The 18,670-nt window shown below is 52.1% G+C and overlaps 1 protein-coding gene across 5 annotated transcripts in view; it reads left to right on the forward strand.

Annotated features, from left to right (window-relative positions):
* rassf7b (Ras association domain family member 7b) overlaps positions 1-18,033 on the forward strand; it is a 130,420-nt gene extending 112,387 nt beyond the window's left edge. For all 5 annotated transcript variants that reach the window (XM_038808002.1, XM_038808005.1, XM_038808003.1 and 2 more), the window contains 3 exons: positions 14,576-14,738; positions 15,204-15,311; positions 17,789-18,033. In XM_038808002.1, coding sequence (XP_038663930.1) covers positions 14,576-14,738; positions 15,204-15,311; positions 17,789-17,817 — 300 coding nt within the window. In that variant the 3' untranslated portion in view covers positions 17,818-18,033. The remainder of the gene's footprint in view (positions 1-14,575; positions 14,739-15,203; positions 15,312-17,788) is intronic.
* The last annotated feature ends 637 nt before the right edge of the window (positions 18,034-18,670 follow it).

Genomic DNA, 18,670 nt, shown 5'->3' on the forward strand with positions numbered 1-18,670 from the left:
AGTACTGACCCTCTGACAGTGCAGCACTCCCTCAGTACTGACCCTCTGACAGTGCAGCACTCCCTCAGTACTGACCCTCTGACAATGCAGCACTCCCTCAGTACTGACTCTCTGACAGTGCAGCACTCCCTCAGTACTGACCCTCTGACAGTGCAGCACTCCCTCAGTACTGACCCTCTGACAGTGCAGCATTCACTCAGTACTGACCCTCTGACAGTGCAGCACTCCCTAAGTACTGACCCTCTGACAGTGCAGCACTCCCTCAGTACTGACCCTCTGACAGTGCAGCTCTCCCTCAGTACTGTCCCTCTGACAGTGCAGCGCTCCTTCAGTACTGACCCTCTGACAGTGCAGCGCTCCCTCAGTACTGACCCTCTGACAGTGCAGCACTCCCTCAGTACTGACCCTCTGACAGTGCAGCACTCCCTCAGTACTGACCCTCTGACAATGCAGCACTCCCTCAGTACTGACTCTCTGACAGTGCAGCACTCCCTCAGTACTGACCCTCTGACAGTGCAGCACTCCCTCAGTACTGACCCTCTGACAGTGCAGCATTCACTCAGTACTGACCCTCTGACAGTGCAGCACTCCCTAAGTACTGACCCTCTGACAGTGCAGCACTCCCTCAGTACTGACCCTCTGACAGTGCAGCTCTCCCTCAGTACTGTCCCTCTGACAGTGCAGCGCTCCTTCAGTACTGACCCTCTGACAGTGCAGCGCTCCCTCAGTACTGACCCTCTGACAGTGCAGCACTCCCTCAGTACTGATCCTCTGACAGCGCAGCTCTCCCTCAGTACTGACCCTCCGACAGCGCAGCTCTCCCTCAGTACTGACCCTCTGACAGTGCAGTGCTCCCACAGTGCTGACCCTCTGACAATGCAGCGCTCCCTCAGTACTGACCCTCTGACAGTGCAGCGCTCCCACAGTGCTGACCCTCTGACAGCGCAGCGCCCCCACAGTCCTGACCCTCTGACAGCGCAGCGCTTCCACAGTGCTGACCCTCTGACAGCGCAGCACTCCCTCAGTACTGACCCTCTGACAGTGTAGCACTCCCTCAGTACTGATCCACAGACAGTGCAGTGCTCCCTCAGCACTGACCCTCTGACAGTGCAGCACTCCCTCAGTACTGACCCTCTGACAGTGCAGCACTCCCTCAGTACTGACCCTCTGACAGTGCAGCACTCCCTCAGAACTGACCTTCTGATAGTGCAGCATTCACTCAGTACTGACCCTCTGACAATGCAGCACTCCCTCAGTACTGCCCCTCTGACAGTGCAGCACTCCCTCAGTACTGACTCTCTGACAGTGCAGCACTCCCTCAGTACTGACCCTCTGACAGTGCAGCACTCCCTCAGTACTGACCCTCTGACAGTGCAGCATTCACTCAGTACTGACCCTCTGACAGTGCAGCACTCCCTAAGTACTGACCCTCTGACAGTGCAGCACTCCCTCAGTACTGACCCTCTGACAGTGCAGCTCTCCCTCAGTACTGTCCCTCTGACAGTGCAGCGCTCCTTCAGTACTGACCCTCTGACAGTGCAGCGCTCCCTCAGTACTGACCCTCTGACAGTGCAGCACTCCCTCAGTACTGATCCTCCGACAGCGCAGCTCTCCCTCAGTACTGACCCTCCGACAGCGCAGCTCTCCCTCAGTACTGACCCTCTGACAGTGCAGCACCCCCTCAGTACTGACCCTCTGACAGTGCAGCACCCCCTCAGTACTGACCCTCTGACAGTGCAACACTCCCCCAGTACTGACCATCTGACAGTGCAGCACTCCCCCAGTATTGACCCTCTGACAGTGCAGCACTCCCTCAGTACTGACCCTCTGACAGTGCAGCACTCCCTCAGCACTGACCCTCTGACAGTGCAGCACTCCCTCGGTACTGACCCTCTGACAGTGCAGCGCTCCCACAGTGCTGACCCTCTGACAGTGCAGCACTCCTCCAGTACTGACCCTCTGACAGTGCAGCACTCCCTCAGTACTGACCCTCTGACAGTGCAGCACTCCCTCAGCACTGACCCTCTGACAGTGCAGCACTCCATCAGTACTGACCCTCTGACAGCGCAGCGCTCCCACAGTGCTGACCCTCTCACAGAGCAGCACTCCCTCAGTACTGATCCACAGACAGTGCAGTGCTCCCTCAGCACTGACCCTCTGACAGTGCAGCACTCCCTCAGTACTGACCCTCTGACAGTGCAGCACTCCCTCAGAACTGACCCTCTGATAGTGCAGCATTCACTCAGTACTGACCCTCTGACAGTGCAGCACTCCCTCAGTACTGACCCTCTGACAGTGCAGCACTCCCTCAGTACTGACCCTCTGACAATGCAGCACTCCCTCAGTACTGACTCTCTGACAGTGCAGCACTCCCTCAGTACTGACCCTCTGACAGTGCAGCACTCCCTCAGTACTGACCCTCTGACAGTGCAGCATTTACTCAGTACTGACCCTCTGACAGTGCAGCACTCCCTAAGTACTGACCCTCTGACAGTGCAGCACTCCCTCAGTACTGACCCTCTGACAGTGCAGCGCTCCCTCAGTACTGACCCTCTGACAGTGCAGCGCTCCCTCAGTACTGACCCTCTGACAGTGCAGCACTCCCTCAGTACTGATCCTCTGACAGCGCAGCTCTCCCACAGTGCTGACCCTCTGACAGTGCAGTGCTCCCACAGTGCTGACCCTCTGACAATGCAGCGCTCCCTCAGTACTGACCCTCTGACAGTGCAGCGCTCCCACAGTGCTGACCCTCTGACAGCGCAGCGCCCCCACAGTGCTGACCCTCTGACAGCGCAGCGCTTCGACAGTGCTGACCCTCTGACAGCGCAGCGCTCCCACAGTGCTGACCCTCTCACAGAGCAGCACTCCCTCAGTACTGATCCACAGACAGTGCAGTGCTCCCTCAGCACTGACCCTCTGACAGTGCAGCACTCCCTCAGTACTGACCCTCTGACAGTGCAGCACTCCTTCAGTACTGACCCTCTGACGGTGCAGCACTCCCTCAGTACTGACCCTCTGACGGTGCAGCACTCCCTCAGTACTGACCCTCTGACAGTGCAGCACTCCCTCAGTACTGACCCTCTGACAGTGCAGCACTCCCTCAGTACTGACCCTCTGACAGTGCAGCACTCCCTCAGTACTGACCCTCTGACAGTGCAGCATTCACTCAGTACTGACCCTCTGACAGTGCAGCACTCCCTCAGTACTGACCCTCTGACAGTGCAGTGCTCCCACAGTGCTGACCCTCTGACAATGCAGCGCTCCCTCAGTACTGACCCGCTGACAGCGCAGCACTCCCTCAGTACTGACCCTCTGACAGTGCAGCATTCACTCAGTACTGACCCTCTGACAGTGCAGCACTCCCTCAGTACTGACCCTCTGACAGTGCAGTACTCCCTCAGTACTGACCCTCTGACAGTGCAGTGCTCCCACAGTGCTGACCCTCTGACAATGCAGTGCTCCCTCAGTACTGACCCGCTGACAGTGCAGCGCTCCCACAGTGCTGACCCTCTGACAGCGCAGCGCTCCCACAGTGCTGACCCTCTGACAGCGCAGCGCTCCCACAGTGCTGACCCTCTGACAGCGCAGCGCTCCCACAGTGCTGACCCTCTCACAGAGCAGCGCTCCCACAGTGCTGACCCTCTCACAGAGCAGCACTCCCTCAGTACTGACCCTCTGACGGTGCAGCACTCCCTCAGTACTGACCCTCTGACAGTGCAGCACTCCCTCAGTACTGACCCTCTGACGGTGCAGCACTCCCTCAGTACTGACCCTCTGACAATGCAGCACTCCCTCAGTACTGACCCTCTGACAGTGCAGCACTCCCTCAGTACTGACCCTCTGACGGTGCAGCATTCCCTCACTACTGACTCTCTGACAGTGCAGCACTCCCTCAGTACTGACCCTCTGACGGTGCAGCACTCGCTCAGTACTGACCTCTGACAATGCAGCACTCCCTCAGTACTGACCCTCTGACAGTGCAGCACTCCCTCAGTACTGACCCTCTGACGGTGCAGCATTCCCTCACTACTGACTCTCTGACAGTGCAGCACTCCCTCAGTACTGACCCTGTGACAGTGCAGCACTCCCTCAGTACTGACCCTCTCACAGTGCAGCACTCCCTCAGTACTGACCCCCTGACAGTGCAGCACTCCCTCAGTACTGACCCTCTGACAGTGCAGCACTCCCTCAGTACTGACCCTCTGACAGTGCAGCACCCCCTCAGTACTGACCCTCTGACAGTGCAGCACTCCCTCAGTACTGACCCTCTGACAGTGCAGTACCCCCCTCAATACTGACCTTCTGACAGTGCAGCATTCACTCAGTACTGACCCTGTGACAGTGCAGCACTCTCAGTACTGACCCTCTGACAGTGCAGCACTCCCTCAGTACTGACCCTCTGACAGTGCAGCACTCCCTCAGTACTGACCCTCTGACAGTGCAGCGCTCCCTCAGTACTGACCCTCTGACAGTGCAGCACTCCCTCAGTACTGATCCTCTGACAGCGCAGCTCTCCCTCAGTACTGACCCTCTGACAGCGCAGTGCTCCCACAGTGCTGACCCTCTGACAGTGCAGTGCTCCCACAGTGCTGACCCTCTGACAATGCAGCGCTCCCTCAGTACTGACCCTCTGACAGTGCAGTGCTCCCACAGTGCTGACCCTCTGACAATGCAGCGCTCCCTCAGTACTGACCCTCTGACAGTGCAGTGCTTCCACAGTGCTGACCCTCTGACAGCGCAGCGCTCCCACAGTGCTGACCCTCTCACAGAGCAGCACTCCCTCAGTACTGATCCACAGACAGTGCAGTGCTCCCTCAGCACTGACCCTCTGACAGTGCAGCACTCCCTCAGTACTGACCCTCTGACAGTGCAGTGCTCCCTCAGCACTGACCCTCTGACAGTGCAGCACTCCCTCAGTACTAACCCTCTGACGGTGCAGCACTCCCTCAGTACTGACCCTCTGACGGTGCAGCACTCCCTCAGTACTGACCCTCTGACAATGCAGCACTCCCTCAGTACTGACCCTCTGACAGTGCAGCACTCCCTCAGTACTGACCCTCTGACAGTGCAGCATTCACTCAGTACTGACCCTCTGACAGTGCAGCACTCCCTCAGTACTGACCCTCTGACAGTGCAGTGCTCCCACAGTGCTGACCCTCTGACAATGCAGCGCTCCCTCAGTACTGACCCGCTGACAGCGCAGCGCTCCCACAGTGCTGACCCTCTGACAGCGCAGCGCTCCCACAGTACTGACCCTCTGACAGTGCAGCGCTCCCTCAGTACTGACCCTCTGACAGTGCAGCATTCACTCAGTACTGACCCTCTGACAGTGCAGCACTCCCTCAGTACTGACCCTCTGACAGTGCAGTACTCCCTCAGTACTGACCCTCTGACAGTGCAGTGCTCCCACAGTGCTGACCCTCTGACAATGCAGCGCTCCCTCAGTACTGACCCGCTGACAGTGCAGCGCTCCCACAGTGCTGACCCTCTGACAGCGCAGCGCTCCCACAGTGCTGACCCTCTGACAGCGCAGCGCTCCCACAGTGCTGACCCTCTGACAGCGCAGCGCTGCCACAGTGCTGACCCTCTCACAGAGCAGCGCTCCCACAGTGCTGACCCTCTCACAGAGCAGCACTCCCTCAGTACTGACCCTCTGACGGTGCAGCACTCCCTCAGTACTGACCCTCTGACAGTGCAGCATTCCCTCAGTACTGACCCTCTGACGGTGCAGCACTCCCTCAGTACTGACCCTCTGACAATGCAGCACTCCCTCAGTACTGACCCTCTGACAGTGCAGCACTCCCTCAGTACTGACCCTCTGACGGTGCAGCATTCCCTCACTACTGACTCTCTGACAGTGCAGCACTCCCTCAGTACTGACCCTGTGACAGTGCAGCACTCCCTCAGTACTGACCCTCTCACAGTGCAGCACTCCCTCAGTACTGACCCCCTGACAGTGCAGCACTCCCTCAGTACTGACCCTCTGACAGTGCAGCACTCCCTCAGTACTGACCCTCTGACAGTGCAGCACCCCCTCAGTACTGACCCTCTGACAGTGCAGCACTCCCTCAGTACTGACCCTCTGACAGTGCAGTACCCCCCTCAGTACTGACCTTCTGACAGTGCAGCATTCACTCAGTACTGACCCTGTGACAGTGCAGCACTCTCAGTACTGACCCTCTGACAGTGCAGCTCTCCCTCAATACTGACCCTCTGACAGTGCAGCGCTCCCTCAGTACTGACCCTCTGACGGTGCAGCACTCCCTCAGTACTGACCCTCTGACAGTGCAGCACTCCCTCAGTACTGACCCTCTGACAGTGTAGCACTCCCTCAGTACTGACCCTCTGACAGTGCAGCACTCCCTCAGTACTGACCCTCTGACAGTGCAACATTCCCTCAGTACTGACCCTCTGACAGTGCAGTGCTCCCTCAGTACTGTCCCTCTGACAGTGCAGCACTCCCTCAGTACTGACCCTCTGACAGTGCAACATTCCCTCAGTACTGACCCTCTGACAGTGCAGTGCTCCCTCAGTACTGTCTCTCTGACAGTGCAGCACCCCCTCAGCACTGAAAATTTGTATTTTCCACCATTGGTGAAAGTGCCTTCAGCTGCTTGGGTCCAAAGCTGTGTAATCCTCACCCCCATTCTCTCCATCTCTTTTCCTTTAAGCCTTTCCTGAAGACCCACCTCTTTAACCAAACCCACGGCCACTTTCATTGCGGCACTAATATCTCCTTGTGTCACTTGGTTTCTAACTTTGTCTGACAAACCTGCTGCCATTGCCTTGGAATGTTTAATTCAGTAAATGTGGCTATAGATGTACAAGTTGCTGTTGATTTGCTGTTTGTGAGAGACGCTGTACACATGTTGGCTACAAAAACGTAACTGCAGAAGTAACTACCATTCAAAAACACCTCATTGGCTGTTAAATGCTTTTGGACTTCCCAAGGTCATGACTGATAGAAATGAGGCTATGATAGGTGAGGACCTTGAGAGGATTGTTATCACTAAGGAGGTAGTGATGGGCAAGCTAATGGGGCTAAAGGTAGACAAGTCTCCTGGCTCTGATGGAATGCATCCCAGAGTGCTAAAAGAGATGGCTAGGGAAATTGCAGATGCACTAGTGATAATTTACCAAAATTCACTAGACTCTGGGGTGGTCCCGGCGGATTGGAAATTAGCAAACGTGACGCCACTGTTTAAAAAAGGAGGTCGGCAGAAAGCGGGTAATTATAGGCCAGTGAGCTTAACTTCGGTAGTAGGGAAGATGCTGGAATCTATCATCAAGGAAGAAATAGCGAGGCATCTGGATAGAAATTGTCCCATTGGGCAGATGCAGCATGGGTTCATAAAGGGCAAGTCGTGCCTAACTAATTTAGTGACATTTTTTGAGGACATTACCAGTGCAGTAGATAACGGGGAGCCAATGGATGTGGTATATCTGGATGTCCAGAAAGCTTTTGACAAGGTGCCACACAAAAGGTTGCTGCATAAGATAAAGATGCATGGCATTAAGGGTTAAGTAGTAGCATGGATAGAGGATTGGTTAATTAATAGAAAGCAAAGAGTGAGGATTCATGGGTGTTTCTCTGGTTGGCAATCAGTAGCTAGTGGTGTCCCTCATGGATCAGTGTTGGGCCCACAATTGTTCACAATTTACATAGATAATTTGGAATTGGGGATCAAGTGCAATGTGTCCATGTTTGCAGACGACACTAAGATGAGTGGTAAAGCAAAAAGTGCAGACGATACCTGAAGTCTGCAGAGGGATTTGGACAGGTGAAGTGAATGGTCTAGGGTCTGGCAGATGGAATACAATGTTGACAAATGTGAGATTATCCATTTTGGTAGGGATAACAGAAAAAGGGATTATTATTTAAATGATAAAATATTAAAACATGCTGCTGTGCAGTGAGACATGGGTGTGCTAGTGCATGAGTTGCAAAAAGTTGGTTTACAGGTGCAACAGGTGATTAAGAAGGCAAATGGAATTTTGTCCTTCATCGTTAGAGGGAGGGTATGCTGCAACTGTATAAGGCGTTAGTGAGGCCACACCTGGAGTATTGTGTTCAGTTTTGGTCTCCTTACCTGAGAAAGGATGGACTGGTGCTGGAGGGTGTGCAGAGGAGATTCAGTCGGTTAATCCCAGAGTTGAGGGGATTGGGTTACGAGGATAGGTTGAGTAGACTGGGACTGTATTTGTTGGAAGTTAGAAGGATGCGGGGGGATCTTATAGAAACATATAAAATTATGATGGGAGTAGATAGGATAGATGCGGGCAGGTTGTTTCCACAGGCAGGTGAAAGCAAAACTAGGGGGCATAGCCTCAAAATAAGGGAAGTAGATTTAGGACTGAGCTTAGGAGGAACTTTTTCACCCAAAGATTTGTGAATCTATGGAATTCCTTGCCCAGTGAAGCAGTTGAGGCTCCTTCATTAAATGTTTTTAAGATAAAGATAGTATTTTGAAGAATAAAGGGATTAAGGGTTATGGTGTTCGGGCCGGAAAGTGGAGCTGAGTCCACAAAAGATCAGCCATGATCTAATTGAATGGCGGAGCAGGCTCGAGGGGCCAGATGGCCTACTCCTGCTCCTAGTTCTTACGAAAGGTCGTATCGAAATTCACGGCCGGGATTCTCCGAAAATGGGGCTATATTCCCACGCCTGTGGGAAAACTGGCGCGAATCACTCCAGACTTCAAAAAGTCCGGAGTAGTTCTCCGGTTTTAAGAGGGATAGCAGAGCCCCGGAGCACGCCGCGCAGCTCCTGCTGCTGATACGGGGCCCTGCACTTCCGGCCGCGGGTCTGTGCGTGCGCGCGGTGGCCGTTTTCGCACCGCCCTCCGCGCAACATGGCAGAGCCACACAGCGGGCCAGCGCGGATGGGCCCTCCCCAGATCGCGCACGCCTGCTGATCGGTAGCCCCTGGTCGCTGGCCTGTCCGTCATGGAGGTCCCGCCCAGAGTCTGATGCCCCCACCAGGACGGCCAGCGGGGCCGCGAGTCCGAGCTCCCACCAGGTTGGAACCATGCCGGCGGAACTCAGCCGGTCGACCGCGAAGAATCGCCACGGGGGCCTCTTTCAACCGTCCCCGACCGGCGCCGCATCAACCATGCGGCTGGCAGCGATTCTCCGGTCTGCGTAAAATCGCGTCCCAGCACGGCCGGTCTGAGACCCCATTCTCCGCCGCCCCCACCCCCTCCCCCACGCGCCGACATGATATCGGCTTGGAGAATCCCGGCCTTCTTTGTGACATTGGTACAGCAACTGCTATTCGTCAGATCTGAATCGCACAGCTCTGGTGCCACCCTCTGGCCAACACAAACTATTGCGGGGTTTAACCAGAACATTTACAGATTCCCAGATTATTGTACTGGATCAGTATATTCAGGTGTCACAAGGGCTCATGGCTGATTTAGGGATCAATATTGGGAGATTGCAAAAGACTATATTTAAGGACTGGAACGACTCAACACCTTCAAATAAATTTCAGCTGACCAGACTTAGATTTGTAAAGGGTTCATTTCATAGGGCGGGGACTGATTCTAGATATCTGGGGGTGGCACGGGATTGCAGGGGGGAGGGGGTTCCGTACGTATAACATTCCTAGTCTGGTGGGGAGGGTGAAAGCGGATCTGGCAGGGTGGGATGGTCTCCCTCTGTTGCTGGCAGGTGGGGTGCAGGTAATTAAAATTAATGTGTTGCCGCGATCCTTGTTTATTTTTCAGTGCCTGCCGATCTTCCTGCCAAAGGCATTTTTCAGGGAGCTTGAAAAGATGATTACCTCGTTTATATTTGGGGGGGCAGGATGAGGAAGTTGCTGTTGCAGAGAGGACAGCAGTCAGGAGGGTTGGGTCTTCCAAATTTACTATATTATTACTGGGCAGCGAACGTGGAGAAGGTGGGGAGCTGGGTTAGAGGAGAGGACTCCCAGTGTGTTAGAATGGAGGAGTGTCTGGGGTCAGAGCTGAGGGTGTTGGCAACAGCGCCGCTCCCGATGGCTCTGGGCAAATGCTCAGGGAGTCCGGTAGTCGCAACGTTGAAAATCTGGGGGCAGTTTCGCCAGCACTTTGGGCTGGGGGCAGGGTCAAGGGAAATGCCGATTCGGGGGAATCACAGATCTGAGCCAGGGAAGTGGGATGGGAGCTTTTGGAGATGGGAGAAGAAGGGAGTTAGGGCAAGAAAGGATTTGTTTCTAGGGGACCGGTTTGCGGGATTGAAGGAGCTGGGAGTGAAATATGGTTTGGGGCAGGGGGAAATGTTTAGGTATATGCAGGTCCGAGATTTTGCTAAGGAGTTACGGAGCTTTCCCATGGTGCCAGCCTCCACACTGTTGGAGGAGGTGCTAACGACAGGGGGAGTGGAGAAGGGGGTGATGTTGGCGATTTATGAGGTGTGCAGGGTAATTTCGAAGATGGTATATGTGAGGCTGGAGCCGGGTCCTCTGGAGGCCATATTTGGGCTGTCAGATTGCCCGGGGTCGCCTCACTGATCACCCGGAGGCGGATCATGTTGGGGTGGAGGTCAGTTTCTCCACCCTATGCCCTGGCGTGGTGAGGGGATCTGTTAGAAAAAATTTTAACACTCAAGAAGGTGAAGTTTGAGTTGAGGGGAAGGATGGAAGGGTTCTACAATACATGGGCTTTGTTTCTTATACACTTACAAGAATTGGATGGTATCAGACATGGGGAGGTGGTTGTTGATGACTATGTATGGGTGGATGGTGGATTCCTGAATCCTTTTCTTTGATGTTTGTATTTAAAATATTGGGGGTCGGTGGGAGGGAGAAATTGTTGGCCAGGGGATTGACATTGTATTTGTTCCCGTTGACTGTTTGTTGGTGGGTGTAAATTTGGATGAAAATGTGAAAAGGGAGAATAAATATATTTTTAAAACAAGATTTGCAAAGGCTTGGACCTGATTGATTTTTTTGTTTTGAAGAGGTGGACAGGGGCATGTTGTTTCTATGGAGTTCGAGAAGCTATTTGATAAAGTCCCTTATAAGAAAAAGTTAGTTAAAATTGAACCTCGTGGAACTGAGGTTGAATTATTGACTTGGTCAGGAAAGTGGTTGACTGGCAGGGGACCGGGAGTAGGGATAATGGGCTGGTAGTCTAACTGGAAGGGTGTGACCAGCGGTGTCCCAAACTAAAAATTAGGGCCGCGACTATTCACCATATTTATTACAGGCCTAGAATACAGGATGTATCCAAGATTGCCAAGAGCACAACGATTATTGTAAACATTGTAAATGAAAGCATAAAATTGCAAAGAGATATTGATAATTGCTGAAAGAAGGGACCTGTCAAAGTTTTTAATCTTGCACTCAGGACTTTTTACAAGAATAACAATATACGGACAAAACAACAATCTATACTTCGAGATTGGAGCGCTGATTGATTGGTAGGTTGTTTTGTACTTCTGTACTGCCAAACAAATATAGACATTGATAAGTAGGCAAACTGTACCAAATGGATTTCAGTATAGGCAAATGTGAATCAACTTTGGATCTAAAAAGGATAAACAAGAGTGATTTCTAAATGGTGAAAAGCTGGAAGCCATGGAGATCCAGAGACTTGGGGATCCGGGTACATGTAGATCATTACATTGTCACAAACATTTTCAGAAAATAATCAAAAACGCCAATGGCATGCTGCCCTCTATGTCCAGAGGACTAGAATACAAGTTGGGGGAAAGTTATGCCACGGCTAAATATAGCCCTGGTTAGACCATAGCTTGAATCACAATTCAGTTCTGGGCACCTTGTGCGGTATTCTCCGGTCTCTGACGGTGAAATCACGTTCAGCCAGAGAATCCACGTTGGTGTGGAAATTCGGGGGGGGGGGGGGGGGGGGCGGCACCGCTTTTGCGATGCTCCACCCCCTCCAAAACGGAACACTCTAGGAGTACGACGCACACTGTCAGGGTGACCTCAGGAAGTTACCTGAGGCCCCCCCCCGAAAATCCGCAACCAATGGGCCAAGTTCCCGACTGCGTCGGCCGCGTGTGCTATTTATTTTCAGGAACTCGGCGTAGCTGCTGTGGACTAAGTCCAGTGTCGCCACAGTCAGGGAGGAGCCATTCCATGGGCGGGGGGGGGGGCTTTGGCGGGAGCTGTGGGCACTGGTGGGGGGTGGTCCGGGGGTAGCGAGCCTGGCCAAAGGGGGGGCACTATTTGGAAGGCCAGGTCTGCGCACGGCCGTCGCCATGTTGCATGGCACGGGCGCTGCAGGCTGCCGCCGTGCACATGTGCGGCCAAGGACGTGGCAATACCCTGGCCGTACCCGCAGCTGGAGCCGGGGACTCTACGCTGTGTGCCTGCTAGCCCCCCACCAGACGGAGGTGTCTGCCTGCTAGCCCCCCACCAGACGGAGGTGTCTGCCTGCTAGCCCCCCACCAGACGGAGGTGTGTGCCTGCTAGCCCCCCACCAGACGGAGGTGTCTGCCTGCTAGCCTCCCACCAGACGGAGGTGTGTGCCTGCTAGCCCCCCACCAGACGGAGGTGTGTGCCTGCTAGCCCCCCACCAGACGGAGGTGTGTGCCTGCTAGCCCCCCACCAGACGGAGGTGTGTGCCTGCTAGCCCCCCACCAGACGGAGGTGTGTGCCTGCTAGCCCCCCACCAGACGGAGGTGTCTGCCTGCTAGCCCCCCACCAGATTGAGGATCAATGGCTGTTTTGCGCCGTTTTTTCGGTCGTAAAACATTACCGTTCCCACGCCGGCGTCAGCACTTAATCTCAGAATCGGATAATCCCGCCCCATGTTTTTGGAAGGCTAGATTAACCTTGGAGGAAGTGCAGTGTAGATTTACAAGAACAGCACCTGGACTCACAAGGTTAAATTACAAGGAGAGATGATAAAAAAAACTGGACTTGCATTGCCTGGAATATCGAAGGTCAGCATTTTCATATTACAGAGAACTGATGGGATAAATGCAGAGAAGCAACTTCGGCTGGTTGCAGGACTCGGGAGCATAATGTAAAGATTAGAGTCAGCTTTAGTGGAAGATGTAAAGAAATACTTGCACACACACAAAGAATGATAGAAGCTTTGAACCACCTTTTCAAGCAGCAATATTGTTAAATCGATTATTAATTCTAAATCTGAGATTGATAGATTTTTGTTATCTAATGGTACTAAGAGGATGGAGCAAATCTGGATATTTGGTGATAGATCACCCATTGAATAGCAGAACCGAGTGGAGCAGCTGAACAGTCTCCTTCTGTTCCTGTGCCCCTCTCTGTTCAGCTACCTCACAGATAATTGGTCTAAATTCTCTTCCAAAAGTTAGCACCTCTGACACAGCAGCTTTTGCTCAGCAATTCCCCTCCGACCATGCAAAGTTCCCTAAGTACTGACCCGCCAACAGTGCTGTGCTCCCTCGGTACTGACCCTCCAACAGTGCTGTGCTCCCTCGGTACTGACCCTCCAACAGTGCTATGCTCCCTCGGTACTGACCCTCCAACAGTGCTGTGCTCCCTCGGTACTGACCCTCCAACAGTGCTGTGCTCCCTCGGTACTGACCCTCCAACAGTGCTATGCTCCCTCGGTGCTGACCCTCCGGTGGAACAGCGCTCCCTCGGTACTAACCCTCCAACAGTGCTACGCTCCCTCGGTACTGACCCGCCAACAGTGCAGTGCTCCCTCGGTACTGACCCTCCAACAGTGCTGTGCTCCCTCGGTACTGACCCTCCAACAGTGCTGTGCTCCCTCGGTACTGACCCTCCAACAGTGCTGTGCTCCCTCGGTACTGACCCTCCAACAGTGCTGTGCTCCCTCGGTACTGACCCTCCAACAGTGCTGTGCTCCCTCGGTACTGACCCTCCAACAGTGCTGTGCTCCCTCGGTACTGACCCTCCAACAGTGCTGTGCTCCCTCGGTACTGACCCTCCAACAGTGCTGTGCTCCCTCGGTACTGACCCTCCAACAGTGCTGTGCTCCCTCGGTACTGACCCTCCAACAGTGCTGTGCTCCCTCGGTACTGACCCTCCAACAGTGCTGTGCTCCCTCGGTACTGACCTTCCAATGGAACAGCGCTCCCTTGGTACTGACCCTCCAACAGTGCTGTGCTTCCTCGGTGCTGACCCTCCGGTGAAGCAGTGCTCCCTCAGTACGACCATCCAACAGTGCTGCGCTCCCTCGGTGCTGACCCTCTTAACAATACAGCTCTTCCTCTACAATGCACAGGCAATGTCAGCCTAAATTACTTGCTCAGTTCTCTGCAATACACATTCAGGTATCAGACTCCAGGGTAGCTGTCTTCCTTGCATGTCAGACGCAGGCAATGTGAACAGAACCATTCTCCCCATGCCCAAATCATACATGGTGCTGATGCCCCATGCCTCTTTATGTTTGATTGCCAGGCGGCTGGGTTTGGATTACTTTGGGTTGAATGATGCTGGTCCCATGGAGACCGATTAGGAGGAGGGATTGAAGACAACATTAGAAATGAGTGCATTGGGTGGGCTCCCTGAAGCATTTCAGTCTCTGAGCGATCTTGCCATACCGTCTTTTTGTATGTTTGTGGATCTTTTGTTTTCTGTTCTTTATTTCTAAATGAAAGTCACATCTTTTAGGCCAAAACACAAGAGCTGGAGGAGTTAAATAAAGACCTGAGACAATGCAACTTACAGCAATTTATTCAGCAAACCGGCAGTGTGGGAATGCAGACCAAAAGCGAAGAGGACTCAACGACGGACGAACCAAACCAACAACAGCCATCTAATCACTGGAATGGAGGTGAGGAAATAACCATTGTCACCATAACATCTCAATCCCACAGAGAACCCTCCCAGTATGGTCAAATAACCAAAAGGTAATTCATTCACATGGAAGGAACAGCAAAGGACACCAAGCAAGTATCAGGGAAGGGGGCTCTCTAAAAGAGAGAGAGAGAGATAGAGAATTACACAGGGCTGATCCCAGCAACATTTAGACCTGAGATAGAGCACAAAGGAAATTTAAGAGAATGGTACAAGGAATGAATGACTTTGGTACTAGAGAGAGACAGGAGAAGCTGGGGCTGCTACTCTGTGGAGCAGCAATTGTCACGAGGAGATGCAATCGAGGTGTTGAAAATCACACGGTGTTACGTCACAGTACAGTAGCTACACTGACTCGCCGGCCCGCGCATGACTGCGACATGGACTCGCCAGCCCTTGCGTGAGATGGCAAACCCATGTTATTTCATTTCTATTTTTACAGATATTCACATTTCTGAAATCAACTCCCCGCCGCGACAGACAGCAAAACAGTTCCTGGGGAATCCACGAAATCTGCAGAACCCTCTGGTGTCGAGCCTGAACCCGGAAGGTGTGTTCGTTTGAACTGAGTGCATGCCTTGTGCTAACACTAGCGTTTGACAAGTGGCCCGTTAACGCACAGGAACTGAAGCTTTGAGGTGGCTAATGTCCGAACTTGCAAAGTCCAGCTTTCCGATTTCAGGACGATATATACATAGCCCTCTATGTATATATGTTGTGTGGTTGGTGGTGCAGTATCTACATGAGCCGTGGGAACTCTGCTCACTCTCCCATCTTTTGCCTTCTCTTTTAACTAACTGAGAATGACACAGAATACGTTAATTTCCTCTGATCCCTGCAACATTCTCTCATCCAATCCTTCCTTCGCTCCTTTTAGAAACCCATTCTGATGGACATCTTTCTCATGTCCATTGATTGTATTTCATTTTAAACAGAATAATTTTACAGCACTGAAATAGGCCATTCGGCCCAACTGGTCCTTCTAAGCTCCATGCGAGGCTCCTTCCACCCCATCTCATCTCACCCTATCAGCATTTTCCTTTCTCTCTCATGTGTTTCTTTAGCTTCCTCTTAAATGTATCTAAGTAACTCACCTCCACCACACCCTGCTGCAGCAGGTTCCTCAATCTCCCCGCCCTCTGTGTAAAGAGGATTCTCGTGAGTTCTGTAATGGATTTAGGGACATGGGACTGACGTGTCGGAGTAGTCCATTCAGCCCTTCGAGTCTACTGTGCCATTTGATAAGATCGCGACTGATCTGGTTGTGGTTTCAACTACACTTTCCCGTCAGCACCCCATGGCCCTTGGCTCCCTTGTCTATCAAGAGCCTTGTCTATCTCAGCCTTCAATAAATTCACTGGCCAGCCTCCACTGCACTCTGGGGGAGAGAATTCCACACATTGATAACCCTCTGGGAGAAACAGTATTCTCTTACACCCGCACCACCCCACAAGTGGAAACATCCTCCTGGTATTCACCTTATCCATCTCGGGGTCCTATGTGTTTCAGTACGATCCCCGCTCATTCATTCTTCTAAATTCCAATGGCTAATCGTAGAATTTACAGTGCAGAAGGAGGCCATTCGGCCCATCGAGTCTGCACTGGCCCTTGGAAAGAGCGCCCCACCCAAGCCCACACCTCCACCCTATCCCCATAACCCAGTAACCCCACCTAACCTTTATGGACACTATTGGCAATTTAGCATGGCCAATCTACCTAACCTGCACATCTTTGGACTGTGGGAGGAAACCGGAGCACCCGGAGGAAACCCACGCAGACGCAGGGAGAACGTGCAGACTCCGCTCAGACAGTGACCCAAGCCAAGAATCGAACCTGGGGCCCTGGAGCTGTGAAGCAACAGTGCTAAACCACTGTGCTACCGTTGGGTAAGGGCCCAACCTGTTCAGCCTTTCTTCCTAGGATATGCCCTTCATCCCAAGAGTGACTGGAGTGAACCTTCTCTGAACTGCTCCGAAGATAATCATAGCTTCTTTCAAATATGGCAACCAAAATTACACACAGTATTCTAGATCACGTGATGATCTTGTATTCATTGATTCCTCTTTTCTTCTCCGAGTTTATTCCCTCACCCCATCTTTAGGATTTGGGTCCAGTGGGCACCAAATAACCCGTTGTGTCCTTACCAAAGAGAGCCTGTGAACTGCTGGGGGGGGGGGGGGGGGGGGGGGGGGGGGGGGGGGTTGAATGTGCCCTGTTTCTTTGGGGATTTGTGGAGGTTTCTGCCAACACTGATGTATCCCGTCCCCCATTCTGCACATTGAGTGCCAATGAGATATTGGAGTGCAGATGTTATCACAATGATGTTAACCCCACCTGTTTCTCGCATGTATGTAACTGAGTAGCGGTCAGAAACAGAAGCCACGGGCAGAATAAACCCCCATCCCTCCCCAGTGGGGGTCACCTCTTTGGAAACGTTTCCTCAAATCGCCACTGCCTCAGGGGATTAGTAAAGCTCATGTTATATAGTTCAAGATTTGACAAGTCACTGCAAGTCCTCAGGTTGTTGAATGAGGATACCGTACATTGCACAGCACAGTGTCACCAAAGCTCTCACAAATCACTACTGTCCTGATCTCCAGTGGTAGGGAACTTCCATCTCTCTCCTTCCTTCACACTCTCTCCCTTTCTGTCCACCCCCCCTTCTCTGCCTTCATCTCTCTAACCCTCACTCTATTGCATTCCCTTGGTCTCCCCTTCTCTCTTCCATCTCTCTTCATTATTCTCTTTCCCCCATTTATCTTTCCATCGTTATCTCTATTTATCTTTCCCTCTCATTTTACCCTCTCTCTCTCCCGTTGCTGTCTCCATGTGCATGCCAGTGTTGGGGAAATGACGATGCTAAGGTTTACTGAATACCTCAATATATATGAAGGAACAGCCTTTCAGTTACAGTTTCACTTCAGAGTAGGTTGCAAGAATAAAATGTATTTATTTTCAAATACATAGAAAAGTAACTTTTTAAATTTCAAGCCCAATTAACTTATTTACGCAATTTTTTTGTTTCAGAATTTCATCATTGGATAGTAGGTAGCTGACAAAAGAGAGCGAGGGACTGTTTGAAGCTGTAAACTGAATTCGGGTTGATATTGTTTTAACGTCATCTCTGCCCAATCTGGCTTGTACATTGAGGGGAAAAATATCTGTTAGGTTGGCTATTAACAGTAGCATGTTGTGTAAAGGAACATGTCATTCTGAAATATTTAAAACTTATTTTAATTATGTATTCAAAATAAATCAGAACTGGAAATCAATGCTTGTTTTTATTGTGTATTTTTGTGAATATTTTCTGTATTTTAAGTGGAAAAAGCCAGAAATAAAAGGTCAGACTTGCATTTCTATAGCGTCTTTCACCGCCACTGTATGTCCCAAAGCACATCACAGCGAATGAAGTACTTTTCAAATGTAGTCACTGTTGTAATGAAAACATGGAAGCCAATTTGCACATGGTATGTTCTCACAAACACTGTGATAATGCCTAGATATTCCACAGACAGTGCAGAAGGAGGCCATTTGGCCCATCACTGACCCTCCAAAAGAGGACCCTACCTAAGCCAACTCCCCCGCCTGATCCCTTTAACCCTGTAAGTCCATCTAACCTGCGTATCTCTGGGAGGAAACCAGAGCACCTGACGGAAACCCATGCAGTCATGGGGAGAATGTGCAAACTCCACACACAGACACCCAAGGTTGGAATTGAACCCGGACCCCTGGCGCTGAGGCAGCAGTGCTTAGTTTTTAAATTTAGAGTACCCAATTCATTTTTTCCAATTAAGGGGCAATTTAGAATGGCCAATCCACCTACCCTGCACATATTTTGCTTGTGGGGGCGAAACCCACGCAAACACGGGGAGAATGTGCAAACTCCGCACGGACAGTGACCCAGAGCCA

The sequence above is a fragment of the Scyliorhinus canicula genome, chromosome 9 (assembly GCF_902713615.1).
Source record: "Scyliorhinus canicula chromosome 9, sScyCan1.1, whole genome shotgun sequence".
In the NCBI taxonomy this organism is placed as follows: Eukaryota; Metazoa; Chordata; class Chondrichthyes; order Carcharhiniformes; family Scyliorhinidae; genus Scyliorhinus; species Scyliorhinus canicula.